The sequence below is a fragment of the Rana temporaria genome, chromosome 4, assembly GCF_905171775.1.
Source record: "Rana temporaria chromosome 4, aRanTem1.1, whole genome shotgun sequence".
Lineage (NCBI taxonomy): Eukaryota > Metazoa > Chordata > Amphibia > Anura > Ranidae > Rana > Rana temporaria.
The window spans coordinates 154260949-154276106 of NC_053492.1; the positions used below are offsets into that span (position 1 = coordinate 154260949).

Here is a 15158-nt window from a genome sequence, read left to right on the forward strand (position 1 = left end):
ATGACCAAACAGGGAAGGAGAACCCATTCAGAAACATTTGGAAGCAATAACATCATTAAATACCTATTTTCTTCTGATTGTCTTTATTAATTTATTATTAGCAGTTATATGATTGAGTGACTAGCAAAGAGAAGACCATACTTCACAACTCCTTTTTTTTATTCCAGGAGATCAAGTCTGGTCATCACAACCAAATTATACTGGGGAGGAAAGTGAGTATTAATAATAAGTTTGCTATATCATAGCCTTCTTGGTATATGTTCTTATTGTCATAATCTAGGTTACTGATTTGGAGGAGCTTTGAGATGGCCAGTCTTTTCTTTGAGCATCACTATAACTGGATATATTTTAATAGATGATGTATAAATAAGCAGTGAAAAGCCAATAAATACAAGATGACAGCCATGGGATCCAAAAATATATATGATCAATATATGAAAACATATATGTGTAAATAAGTAAATCGATCAATAAATCAATCATTAATTTACTTTTTGACAATTTTTTTCATATATTGAGTATAATATATATGTTTTATTGGTATCATTGTAGGTTTTGGGGAATTTTAACATCCATCTGTGCTTGTCTGTCCTTCCGTTGCTTCGCTAGACCATGTGGGCCCGTTTCCCACAGCTCTCAGGACAGACGCCCTTGGTGGTTACCATCCAAAAAGTGCTTTAGCTTATCATTTCTTTTTGAAGCTGATTTGTAAGGGCATAATTTTATCATCTAAAATTTGGGGGGTGAGATTATGATTGTATCATTATTATATAATTCTAACTTGTTATTTTTCATTTTATAGGGGTAGTATCTACTCCTAATGAAGTGAATTAATGTTCACGAAACGCATTGAGATTTGTGATGCATTCCATCGTTTCATTTTATTTTCATAACTTTAGACTGACAACAGCAAAGTCTTCTATATTTTTAATACACTTTATGTTTCTGTAAAGAGAACATTTTGTCTGTTGATATTCAAATAAATGTTTTTTTTTTTACATAGTTTGTTGCATAGATGTACCTCAGTAAAGTCTTACAGGCACTTAGAGGAGTTGTAAAGGCATAAGATTTTTTTATCTTAATACATTCATTAAGATAAAAAAAAACTTTTGTGTGTAGCAGCCACCCTAGCACCACCTAATACTTACCTGAGCCCCATCTCTCTCCAGCGATGTCCATGAATGTCTAAGCCAGCCATTCTCAACCAGGGTTCCGTGGAACCCTGGGGTTCCTCCAGAGGTTACTAGGGATTCCTTGAACTGTGGCTGATGAACCACCTTTTTGATGGTCCCTACAGAGTTCAAGGTTCAGCATCACTTGGCAAAGCCAGCAGCATGACACCAAATATATTTCTGTCTGTCTTTAAGAGTGGCATTCTGAGCACCACTTTAAGGGGGGCATTTTTCCCATTGACCACCAGTATAAGGGGCATTGTTCCTATTGACCCATGATGAATTGGTTTTCATAAGGGTTCCTCGAGACCTGCAAAATTATTTATAGGGTTAAAAGGTTGAAAAAGGCTGGTCTAAGCCATCCACTGCTCCTGATTGACTGAGACACAGCAGCGGCACCACTGGCTCCCGCTCGTGTCAATTAAAGTCAGTCAGCCAGTCAGGGGAGCGGGGGCAGGTCGGGTCTCCTTGTCTGAATGGACACAAAGAGCTGTGACTCGGCTCCGGCTCCAGTGCCCCCTTAGGAAGATGATGACTGTGCGGGCACTCAATAGGAGGGAGGGGCCAGAAGCAGCAAGAGGGACCAGAGAAGAGCAGGATCCGGGCTGCTCTGTGCAAACCCAACTGCACAGAGGAGGTAAGTATAACATGTTTGTTATTTTTTTCCTTTTTTTTTTTAAACTAGACTTTACAATCACTTTAATATTGGTTCTCATGTTCTCTTGATGAGAGCTCCTGACAACCCTTTAGTTGTATTAAGCCCTGCCACACCTGAAGATTATGGCAGCAGAGTGGGGTGGTAGGACGGAGGAAGATTTCCCCTAAAAGAAGAATGAGCAAAAGGGACACATTCTACTAACTGTAAGTTATGTCCCTTGTGCTGATATTTATGTTTTAGATTTTTGCTAAACTAAAGCCTAGTACACAAGGGCCGAATGTCGAGTGCCATGAGCCAGTTCAATGGTAACCAGCCCATGTACACTGCAGCCAGTACAACAGAAGCTGACCATTCGGCCTCTGTCGAAGGGGCATGACCAGAAAAGGTCTACTGATCGGCTCCCAATCAGTGCTCTCAGCCAATGTCTGAGAGCGATTATCATAGTGTTGTGGCAATGCCCCCTGTCAGAACACAATAGCACAGCAAGGAAGATCGTTGTACTTACTGTATGTTGGATAGTTAGTAGGTAGTACAGCAGCTCCTTCTGAGTGGATACTAGGTATAAGGCTTTAAACAAAACAATGTTTTACCAAAGGAGTAGAAGTTGTTTATTTAAGATATTGAAAGTTAGTACAGAAGATAAATTGTGTTCATGTGCTAGCAAAAAAAAAAAGACATTTTATTTAGATTCTAGCATGATGGGTTATTTATGAATATTCAATTTTCTAATACCGCTGTCTCTAAAATTACTCATATGACTTCATCCTAACTAAGGGGAAAGTAAAGGTACAGCTCTAATTCCATTTAACACTTTCCAAGTGATTGCCATTAGAATGAACGTGGAGGGAGCAGGGGCAGAACTTAACGCCAAGATGGGTTAGATTGGCACACATGCCATTGAAATCTCAAGTAGCTCTTCATTCTACCGGTAGCAGATAACACAGCTGTTTTTATTGTTGTTTTTATTTATTTGTATGTTGAACAGTTTGTAAGTAACCTGTTAGTTAATTATTTGAGCAAGAACTCCCTCTTCTAATTTTTCCTGCAGACATTATGAGTATACAATTAAAAAGTAATGTTCTAGAGGAGAAAAACAATAAAATGGAATCATAGCACTAATCAAAGATAATAAGGAAGTCTTGCTTGCCGCATTATCCAGCCTGAGTATTCCTCCGAGAAGGTGGCGATGTAGTGAGACCATTACACAGCATATATAGCAAGTGTATGACAAGGTTTACTTATTTGAATTTAGTTTAAAACATTAATGACAATATCATTGTGTAGTTTGTTATTGCCAGTTATGAGGCATCAACCATTTATAAGAGATTTTTGCCATTGATCTGTATGTATTTTTCTAGAGCGGAAACAGAAAGAGGTCTTTCAAGGAAGCACATAATTGAAGGTAATTTTCTTTTATATGGTTGTTGTTGTCATTATTATAGTTGAATTAATGTGCTCTTGCTAATCTACGGTATCCCTAGAACAAGTGAACCCACCTAACTATATATACATACTCTATTGTATCCAATGCATGTGCCTTAAAGTAGACTTAAATCCAAAAGCAAGGCAGATGCAGTCTCCTTCTCCACTGCAGGTGGCGCTCGCAGCGGGACTGTTGTTAAAGAGTCAAGAGGAACAACGTTCCTGTATGGTTTTCTGAGTCACTGGGGAAGCTATCCTATTGGATGCTGCCCCCATATGTGGCTTGAGCAGTCATCTTCGGTCAGGCAGAGCCTATTTAAGGCCCTGGCTCCCAGGTTTGGTGCACATTTTGGGAGTTGGTAGAATAGGGACAGGTACCCCACTTTTTAAGGACAGTACTAGTGGTATGGGAAAGGCTCCTAAGGCCCCATACACACGGGAGGATTTATCCGCGGATACGGTCCAGCGGACCGTTTCCACGGATAAATCCTCTCGAGGATTTCCGCGGATTTCTATGCGATGGCGTGTACACACCATCGCATTGAAATCCGCGCCGAAATCCTCTGGCGATGACGTGTCACGCCGTCGCCGCGATGATGACGCGGCGACGTGCGCGACGCTGTCATATAAGGAATTCCACGCATGCGTCGAATCATTACGACGCATGCGGGGGATCCCTTCGGACGGATGGATCCGGTGAGTCTGTACAGACCAGCGGATCCATCCGTTGGGATGGACTCCAGCAGATGGATATGTTCTGCATGTCAGCAAATATTCGATCTGCTGGAATCCATCCCAGGGGAGATATATCCGCGGAAACAGATCCGCTGGCGTGTACACACCATAGGATCTATCCGCTGAAACCCATTTGCTGGGATTTATCTGCGGATGGATTCTATGGTGTGTACGGGGCCTTACAAGGAGGGAAAGCGTAGAGTCGCAACTTTTTGGACACCATCCCGCTTGGGCACTAGATGGCCAGGCCACACTCTGATCTCTTTACAGACACTGTCAATTTGGCTGCTACCTTCTTTCTTCACATTATTGGAAACCATGCGTGCACCTGGTTGGGCAGCTTTGCCACTGGTATGTTGTGAACTGTTGCTGTTCTATTTCAATACAAATTCTTCATTGCACCTGACTGTGTAAATTATTGCTGCCACGCCATGCTGCACCCAACCTACATGCTGCTTACTAACTCTAATGCCGTGTACACACGATCGTGTGTGGGCCCCATCTGACTTTTTTCCACCGGTGTAAAAAAATAGAACATGTTTTCAATTTTTCCGATGGAAAAAAACAATAGGAAATTCCGATCGTCACATGAACCTTTTAAAAGAATATAGTGCATAGCAACACACAACCATGCCTTGCCAAGCATGCACGCTGCAGCACAAATGCATTGCCATAATGTGTTGGGGTGCCAATAACCTATAGGGCATTAGGACGTGATGTAGTAACATATGTGTTGTCGTAGCTCAATTATTTGAACTGCCCCTTAAAGGGGTTGTAAAGGTTATTTTTTTTTCACCTTAATGCATCATATCCTAAAACAACTGGCAATGACGCCCCCCCCCCCCAGCCCCCCGGTTCTAGTTACCTAAGCCCAGAAACTCCGTGGGCTCGTTCCCGTGACAGTTTCCCACAGCTTGAGTCGGCTCGTCATTGGATATTGATAGCAACGCAGCCATTAACTCGCGCTGCTGTCAATCATACCCAATGACGTGGCGTGCCGGGGGCAGGGCCGAGTGATACAGTGAGCAGCTATAGCCGCCAGCTCTATCACGGGAGCGCGCCCGCAAGAGCTTTTCACCAGCTTGCATGAAGGTGGAAAGTGGGGAGCCGAGACAACCGCCGAGGGACCCCAGAAGACCAGGTTCGGGGACACTCCTTTAAGGTATATCTTATATTCAGTATCAGCGGACTGTTTTTCTGGCACTCAGTGGAAGGGCTGATGTCGCTTAGATCATTAGCTTTCCTGAGTTGTACATCCTTTGCAGCACAGCCAGTGAAAATACTAGCTCTGCACACATCAGCAGTTCTAGTGAATAAGCACTACTGCAACATACCCAGCGAATGATAGATATTTTTTATTTTTTTTGCTGACAAGAATATGATGAAATAGGGAGGGGGTTGCATACTTTGCCTGACTCTTATTATTTTCCAGGGCTACTAAAAGGTCTTAGTCAGCAGCTGTAATAACTATTATTGTCAGGACATGCATGCCTATTGCATCTGAAAGCACAGCAGGATGGCTGAATGTTAAAAAGAAACATGTCAGAGAACTGTGTCTACTTTGTTGGATTTTTGTCAGAGTGACAATGCACAGCAGTGAGACGCTGGAGAAAATTACAGCATAACATTTAAGAACAACAGGAAAAAGGAACAAAACTAGAAAATCATTTTATAGTAGCTCTGTAACCCTTTGCTGTTTACACAAATACCAAGTAATGTTAATCTGAGTAAATTGTGTGTATGCATGCATTTTCTTTATTGAGATAGATATGAACCAATTATATGGGGATATTTCATATGTACCAACTGCAGCCAGCAGGTGGCACGTGCAAGTCATTTAGCACCAGAGTTATTTACTATATCATGAATAGTGAATAGTGTTGTTTATTCATTTTTATTCAGTAGGGTGCATATGGCAAGTATAGATCTAGTGCTGAAAGAGGGCGGGCTAGACTTATTTAGTGGGTGGGAACGTTTAAAGCGAATGTATGACTAGATGACTATTTGCAAACAATATGAAAACATCACTTTGTAATGTGTATATTAGGGATGAGCCGAACACCCCCCTGTTCGGTTCGCACCAGAACTTGCGAACACACCAAATGTTTGTGTGAACTTTAGAACCCTATTAAAGTCTATGGGACTTGAACATTTGAAATCTAAAGTGCTAATTTTAAAGGCTAATATGCAAGTTATTGTCCTAAAAAGTTTTTGGGGACCCGGGTCCTGTCCCAGGGGACATGTATCAATGCAAAAAAAAGTTTTAAAAAACGCAGTTTTTTCGGGAGCAGTGAATTTAATAATGCTAAAAGTGAAACAATAAAAGTGAAATATTCCTTTAAATTTCGTACCTAGGGGGGGGGTGTAAAATTAGCATGTGAAATAGCGCATGTTTCCTGTACTTAGAACTGTCTCTGCACAAAGTGTCATTTCTGAAGGGAAAAAAAGTCTTTTAAAACCGGACTTGCGGCTATAATGAATTGTCGGCTTTGGCAATTCAGAGCGAATTCATTCATAAAAAAAAAAAAAATAGCGTGGGGGTCCCCCCAAATTCCATTACCAGGCCCTTTAGGCCTGGAATGGATATTAAGGGGAACCCCGCCGTCAATTTATAAAAAAAAGGCGTGGGGTTCCCCCCAAATATCCATTCCAGACTCTTCAGGTCTGGTGTGGATTTTAAGGGGAACTCCACCCCAAATTTAAAAAAAAATGGCGTGGAGTTCCCCCAAAAATTCACACCAGACCCCTTATCCGAGCACGTTAACCTGGCCGGCCGTGGAAAAGAGGGGGGACAGAGTGCGCCACCCCCCCCTCACCTGAACCGTACCAGGCCACATGCCCTCAACATGGGGCAGATGTCCCCATGTTGATGGAGACAAGGGCCTCATCCCCACAACCCTGGGGAGAAAGCTAAAGTGCTAATTTTAAAGTTATATGCAAGTTATTGTCCTAAAAAGTGTTTGGAGACCTGGGTCCAGCACCAGGGGACATGTATCAATGCAAAAAAAAGTTTTTTTTACCTAGGGGGGTGTAAAGTATGCATGTGAAATAGCGCATGTTTCCCGTACTTAGAACTGTCTCTGCACAAAGTGTAATTTCTGAAGGAAAAAAGTCATTTAAAACCGGACTCGCGGCTATAATTAATTGTCGGCTACCGGCAATTCAGAGAGAATTCATTTATAAAAAAAAAAAAGCGTGGGGTCCCCCCAAATTCAATTACCAGGCCCTTCAGGTCTGGTATTGATATTAAGGGGAACCCCTCCGTCAATTTAAAAAAAAAAATGACATGGGGTTCCCCCCAAATATCCATTCCAGACCCTTCAGGTCTGGTGTGGATTTTAAGGGGAACTCCACCCCAATGGCATGGAGTTCCCCCAAAAATCCACACCAGACCCCTTTATCCGAGCACGTAACCTGGCCGGCCGCAGAAAAGAGGGTTCTCCTGAACCGTACCAGGCCACATGCCCTCAACATAGGGAGGATGTCTCCATGTTGATGGGGACAAGGGCCTCATCCCCACAACCCTGGCCGGTGGTTGTGGGGGTCTGCGGGCGGGGGGCTTAACAGAATCTGGAAGATCCCTTTAACAATTTCATGAAGGAAGCTTAAATAGTTGTAAAAAATCACGCACACACACACCGTGGAAAAAAGTCCTTTATTAAAAAAAAAAAATCCAGTGGTGGTAATCCACTCGGTCCCGGCTCCCCGCTCCAACGTTGTTGGTATCCAGCGACGGGTGATCTCCTCTCCGGTCCAGCGATGAGAAGATCGTCCGGTATCCAGAGCGCAGCATCACCGGCCACCTGTCTCCACCGCCGGAGACAGCCCAGCGTATGACGCTGCTGAAGCTGTGCCATTTTATAGGTGAGGCGAGGCCACCCGTCACGTGACCCCGTCCCCTCTGACGCAAGGGGACATAGCAAAGGGTGCGCCAGAGGGGGACAGGGTCACGTGACGGGTGGCCCCGCCTCACCTATATAAGAAATGTCACAGCTTCAGCAGCGTCATTCGCCGGGCTGTCTCCGGCGGTGGAGACAGGAGGCCGGTGATGCTGCGCTCTGGATCACGGACGATCTTCTCATCGCTGAACCAGAGAAGATATTACCTGTCGCTGAATACCGACAACGTTGGAGCGGGGAGCCGGGACCGAGTGGATTACCACCGCTGGATTTTTTTTTTAATAAAGGACTTTTTTCCACGGTGTGTGTGTGCGTTTTTTTACAACTATTTACACTTCCTTTGTGAAATGGTAGGGGTACAATGTACCCCTTTACCAATTCACATGGGGGGGCAGGATCTGGGGGTCCCCTTTGTTAAAGGGGTCTTCCAGATTCTGATAAGCCCCCTGCCCGCAGACCCCCACAACCATCGGCCAGGGTCCCCATGTTGAGGGCATGTGGCCTGGTACGGTTCAGTAGAGGGGGGGCCGCTCTCTGTCCCCCCCCTCTTTTCTGCGGCCGGCCAGGTTACGTGCTCGGATAAGGGGTCTGGTGTGGATTTTTGGGGGAACTCCACGCCATTTTTTTTTAATTGGGGTGGAGTTCCCCTTAAAATCCACACCAGACCTGAAGGGTCTGGAATGGATATTTGGGGGGTACCCCACGTCTTTTATTTTTTAAATTGACAGCAGGTTCCCCTTAATATCCATAGGAGACCTGAAGGGCCTGGTAATTGAATTTGAGGGGACCCCACGCTTTTTTTTTTATGAATGAATTCTCTCTGAATTGCCGGGAGCCAACAATTCATTATAGCCGCAAGTCCGGTTTATATGACTTTTTTTCCTTCAGAAATTACACTTTGTGCAGAGACAGTTCTAAGTACTGGAAACATGCGCTATTTCACATGCTTACTTTACACCCCCCCCCCCCCCCCAGGTACAAAATGTAAAGGAATATTTCACTTTTATTGTTTCACTTTAAGCATTATTAAATTCACTGCTCCCGAAAAAACTGCCGTTTTTAAAACTTTTTTTTGCATAGATACATGTCCCCTGGGGCAGGACCCGGGTCCCCAAACACTTTTTAGAACAATAACTTGCATATTAGCCTTTAAAATTAGCACTTTAGATTTCAAACGTTCGAGTCCCATAGACTTTAACGGGGTTCTAAAGTTCGCACAAACTTTGGTGTGTTCGCAAGTTCTGATGCGAACCGAACAGGGGGGTGTTCGGCTCATCCCTATTTTTAACAAGCAGTAAGAGGCAACATTCACATGGACATAAAAAATGTACTGATCTTATTATGCATGTTTTTTCTAGCAGATATGTTCCTGCGTAATGATCAATAAATACTTGTGTAAAATTGTCCTATATTTTTTTTTTCAATACCTGCATATAGCACTTGTATACATACACTATATTACCAAAAGAGTCTCCACTCTAATTCATCCCAAAGTTGTTCTATCAGGTTGAGGTCAGGACTCTGTGCAGGCCAGTCAAGTTCCTCCACCCCAAACTCACTCATCCATGTATTTATGGACCTTGCTTTGTGCACTGGTCCAAATCATTTAGTGGAAGGGAGATTATGGCATTTTCAGAGGTTGGGCCTTAGTTCCAGTGAAGGGAACTTTTTAGGCTTCAGCATATCAAGACATTTTGGACAATTTCATGCTCCCAACTTTGTGGGAACACTGGGGGTGACTCCTTCCTGTTCCAACATGACTGTGCACCAGTGCACAAAGCAAGGTCCATAAAGACATGGATGAGCGAGTTTGGGATGGAGCAACTTGACTGGCCTGCACAGAGTCCTGACCTCAACACAATAGAACACATTTGGGATGAGCAGAGACTGCGAGCTAGACCTTCTTGTCCAACATCAGTGCCTGACCTCACAAAGGGTTTTCAAAATATCCCTTAAGTTAGAGTCCCTGGAGTTCTCCCTTACATCAGAGTCTGCAGAGTCCCCCCTTACAGTGAAAGTGAACTCTGCTAGTTCAGATATAATATTAACTTCATATGATTAAAAATGTTATTTAATAGCAAAATACCGTATATACTTGAGTATAAGCCGAGTTTTTCAGCACATTTTTTTGTGTTGAAATTGCCCCCCTCGGCTTATACTTGAGTCACCTTTTTGCGCCCGATCTCCCGGATTTTGGGGACCTGGTACTGGCTGGCCATAGGTCCCCAAACTTGGCACACATGTAGCCCCACTCTTCTTCTACAAGTGTGCAAAGTTTGTTGTCCGGGGATTTTTCAAACCGGGAACCCATTCCATAGACTCCCATGTTAAACGGTAATTTCTTCAGTGATTTGAGGAACCGGTACCGGCCGGTCGTAGGTCCCCTGGACCAAGAGCTTGGCACACATGTAGTCCCATTTCTCCTCTACAAGTGTGTCAGGTTTGCTGTCTGGGGGACCTACAGGTGGGGAGCACCGATTTTTCAAAGCTGGGCACCCCTTCCATAGACTCCCATGTCAGTCAAGTCATGGACACAGTAAGGCATGGGCATAGTGAGGCATGGACACAGTGAGGCATGGGCACAGTGAGGCATGGGCATAGTGAGGCATGGGCACAGTGAGGCATGGGCATAGTGAGGCATGGGCACAGTGAGGCATGGACACAGTGAGGCACGCACATTTACACAGTGAGGCAAAGTGAGGCACAGTGAGGCATGCAGACGGACCCTAGACTCATACTCGAGCCAATACGTTTTCCCATTTTTTTGTGGTAAAATATTGAATTTTAAATATACAGGTTTCTTTTAACTAGACCAGACTTTATCTTCAAATATTTACTTGCCAGGTGTGCTTTAGGTGACACTTTGGGAGACGTGCCTTTCAGGCCCCGTACACACGGCCGAGGAACTCGACGTGCCAAGCACGTCGAGTTCCTCGTCGAGTTCTGGGATGAAGCCGCCGAGGAGCTCGGCGGGCCGCCTTCTCCCATAGAACAACGAGAAAATAGAAAACATGTTCTCTATTTTCTCGTCGAGCTCCTCGGCGGCTCCATCGAGCCAAAACTGTACAGACGACAGAGTTTCTCGGCAGAATCCGGGTTTTGACCGAGTTTCTCGGTGAATTCTGCCGAGAAACTCTGTCGTGTGTACGGGGCCTCAGAGAGAGCAATTCAGGACAGATGAAGTGATTTTCTCAGATGTGTGGTAAATACCTCCTTTAAGCTCTTCTCTTACCGTATGTTTTCATTTTTGTGCTGCTTGTAGGATTAAAGGGCTCTCTGCAGAGGCTGCAGCTGGAGTATGTGGATGTGGTGTTTGCAAACCGACCAGACAATAATACCCCAATGGAAGGTTAGTATGAGATGATTGATTCTGCTTTACAGATTTCTATCACCTGAATCAAGAAAATGTAATTCTGCTTATGAAGAATATAGGCCAGGCAGCTTGCCATAGATAAACGGTAAAGCCTTTCTCATTATCAAATTTAAAAAATGTAATAACAGCAAAATGATATCCATTCTAGGAAGAGAGAAAATGAAATCTAAAGATCACTGCTCTGTTTTCATTTGGTGACAGTGGAATTTATTTGTATGTGACCTCTGCAGAATGTTATTATCTCCGCTACTAAATATCGTATGCTTAGCTTTAATGAGGAAGCTTCATCTGCTGTATGATCTTAGAATCTCTGCTACAACTTCAGCCATAAAAATATACAAATCATCTATTTCATTACATTATCATTTTTCGGATTTATGTGCATGGACAGGGTAAAAAACAAGAGTGTTGTGTCACCTATGAGTCCCTAACCCAGTGGTTCTCCAGCTGGGGTCGGGACCCCCTCGGGGGTCAAATGATGATTTGCCAGGAGTCACCGAATCCTGGGCTGTTCCTGAAGCCTGCACCGCTCTCCCAGCCCAGCAGGACTGTTCCTGGAGACCGCGGCCGCCCACTTAGCCTCTTCGCAGCCGCCTATTCAGTTCACGGCATGGCTGGGGGGCAGAGTCTAGAGGTCAGCTGACTGGTGAGAAAATTTAAAGTGGGAGGGGCTGGACGATGCCTGATCTCATGATTTTGGCATAGGTGTCACTGTCACCACAAAGCCGGAGACACGGTGAAGCCGGAGACACAGTGAGTAACACTACCTGTGATTATAGTTGCCATTAAAAGTCCCCACTACAGTTCTCAGATCAGCAGATGACCTTGATCAAGAGCACCTAAGTTGGCTGATCAGAACTCCCCCCAGCACTGTCACTCATCCCAACTCCCTGTTAGCACTGCCATTCATCGTATACCCCAACTAAGGAGTAAGAGAAGGAATACAAATAGAGAATATATGGAAGGGAGGGGAAAAGAGGGAGAGGAACAAAGAAAAAGGGAGAGAAGGAACAAGAAAGACAGCTAGAGCGAGGGATGGGGGGAAAAACAAGAAACTAGCATAGAGAGAGATAAAAGGGAAAGAAAGTAAAACAAAGAGAAAGGGTGGTATATCCTAAAATGTATTATAAGGGGTTTTAAGACTGTACGAGTGGAAGGGACTCTAAATGTCTGTGGGTTAGGGGCACAAAATGACTTGTTTAGCCTTGGGTGCCGACAACCCACGCTACAATTTTTTTTTTACTGTTAGGGGTCCCCACAACTTGGGGAATTTTATCAAGGGGTCACAGCACTAGAAGATTGAGAACAACTGCCTATACCAGAAGCCAGTCAAATCAAAGACAGGCTAAAATACACTGGGCCAGATTCACAAAGAGATACGACGGTGTATCTAGAGATACACCATCGTATCTCTGACTTACACTGGTCCTATCTATGCGCCTGATTCATAGAATCAGTTACGCATAGATAGGGCTAGATCCGACAGTGTTACACTGTGTTACACTGTCGGATCTTTTTTTCAATTTAAAAATGGCGCTGGGGGCGTTTCCGCTGATTTTTATGATAAATAATATGTAAATCAGCGAGATACGCAAATTCACGAACGTACGCGAACCCGTCGCAGTGTTCTTATGTCGTTTCCGTAGCGGTTTTCCCGTCGTATACTTACCCCTTCTTTTATCAGGCGCAGACAATGTTAAGTATAGCCGGCGTTCCCGCGTCGAATTTGAATTTTCCTACGTCGTTTGCGTATGCCGATTCACGAACACGCGCGTCGCAAGTCCCGCTCACGTCGCAACCACTGACGTCCTAGTGACGTCAGTGGGAGCAATGCACGCCGGGAAATTCCCCGGACGGCGAATGCGCATTTAAATCGGCGCCTGATTTAAATAGTACACTCCCCTAGCCGCGGAATTTGAATTCCGCCGGGGGATTTAGGATCCGCCGTCGCAAGTTTGGAGGTAAGTGGTTTGTGAATTAGCCACTTGCCTCCTAAACTTGCGGGAGCGGATCTTAATTCACGTAGATCGAGCGGATCTATAGATCCGCTGAGCTACGTGAATCTGGCCCACTGTATGCACATCCGAACAGTAAGTAAGTACAGGGCTGCATATTTCAGCCTATCATTGATTTTGACAGGCTGCTGACAGCAGGTTGTCTGCACTGTATGTACAAAATACACTCTTTCTTTGTATGGTCTATGGACAAATGCTTTCATATACGTGAGCCCTTATGCTAAGAAAGTGCTCATTCATTAAAAATGAAGAGCAAAGTTGCATTAGTGTGAGTTTTACAAAGAGGCTTCAAAAAGTTTCCGCACTTTTATTTTTTCTATGGAAATGGTGAGGGCAGGAGGAGTAGGCATTGGTCGTGTCTGAGAGTTGGTACAACGCTGGGAAAAATGCATCGCAAAGGAAGGTGACTGTGTAGAAAAGTGATGTCATTTCTTTCGGAATTAAAAAAAAAAGAGAGTTAAAAAAAAAAAGTGCGAAATCTTTTTGAAGAACCCTTGTATCATTAATTACAGGTGTTTATATAGTGCTGGCAATTTATGCAGCACTTTTCATACTTTACATTTACATTAGTCCCTGCCCTCAAATAGCTTACAATCTCTCTCATATGCATACACACATACTAGGACCAATTTGGATAGAAGCAAATAAACTTGCCAGCATGGAGCATGAAAAGAAAGTAGAGTACCTACAGCTTTCAGTATGAAGACCAGTCAGTATCTGCCCCCTTCTATCTTTTTCTGCACGCAGCCTGCAATTGGTGGGTCTGCCAGGCCCCTTCCAAAGCTCTGACCTTTGCGCAGGCAATGTATAGCACAGTGATGATGTCAATGCACCTTTTACAAGGTATTAATGCACACATGGATGGTTGATCTATACGCCTTGTGGCTATTAACCACTTCAGTCCCAGAAGATTTTACTCCCTTCCTGACCAGAGCACTTTATACAATTTGGCACTGCGTCACTTTAACTGACAATTGCGTGGTCATGCAACGCTTTATCCACACAAGATTTGCATCCTTTTTTTCCCACAAATAGAGCTTTCTTTTGGTGGTATTTTATCACCTCTGCGATTAAATTTTTGTTGTGATATAAACAGGGCCAGATTAAGAACATCATGGGCCTGGTGCTGAGGATTTTGGTGGGGCCTTTTACGCCAATGCCGCCTGAAAAAAAGGGTCCGGGACTTTTTTTCATGCCGCAGGTGTACGGCATCTATGAGATGTGAACCATCTCATAGACAGCAATGGGAATTCTCCCCTCCAGCGGCACGAGCGGCCGGCGTCGGGCGTTTTGTCGCGGAGGTGTGAATGGCGTGTAATAAATAATAAATAAATGCGTGGGAATGACATGAACGCAGCCCAGCCAAGGCAAGTGACCAAAGGCACAGAACCCAGAAGGAAGACCGGGTGAAGATGGAAGTGTCCAGGCCCTGCCTGATTCATCGCAGCACTGGAGGGCTCAGTCTGAAAATTGAAGTGTACACTAATGTGCTAATATGCTGTGCATACTTGTACGTTGTGGCATAACCTACCCCAGGGCCTCTAAAAAGTAGTAATGTCAGGAAAGTTTACTACCGCTTTATTATCACAGGATCCCAGGAGCCTCTCATGGGGCCCCCTACTGACCCAGTGGCAATAGGGCAGTGCCTAAGTGCACAGTTGCCAACATTTAAAAAATATTTTCAGGGCCACTTTTTTATATAAGTGCTATATTTAGAGTAGCTGAGATCCCCGATGTTCCTCTATACATCATAGTAGTAATCACAAAATTAAATGAGTACTAATAATGGGGCAGAACAAATATGAGAACTGATATTTCCTTTAGTTGAACTAACAAAAGTGTGTCCATTCTAGAGCTGGTAACATTGAGGATATTCAGTATAAT

General features: G+C 44.2%; 1 protein-coding gene across 1 annotated transcript in view; it reads left to right on the top strand.

The window, feature by feature from the left end:
- Positions 1–15158, top strand: part of KCNAB1 (potassium voltage-gated channel subfamily A member regulatory beta subunit 1) — a 249664-nt gene that overhangs the window by 173835 nt on the left and 60671 nt on the right. Inside the window, exons 6-8 of the mRNA XM_040349231.1 lie at positions 168–212; positions 3189–3232; positions 11149–11235. Of these exons, the coding sequence (XP_040205165.1) occupies positions 168–212; positions 3189–3232; positions 11149–11235 (176 nt within the window). The remainder of the gene's footprint in view (positions 1–167; positions 213–3188; positions 3233–11148; positions 11236–15158) is intronic.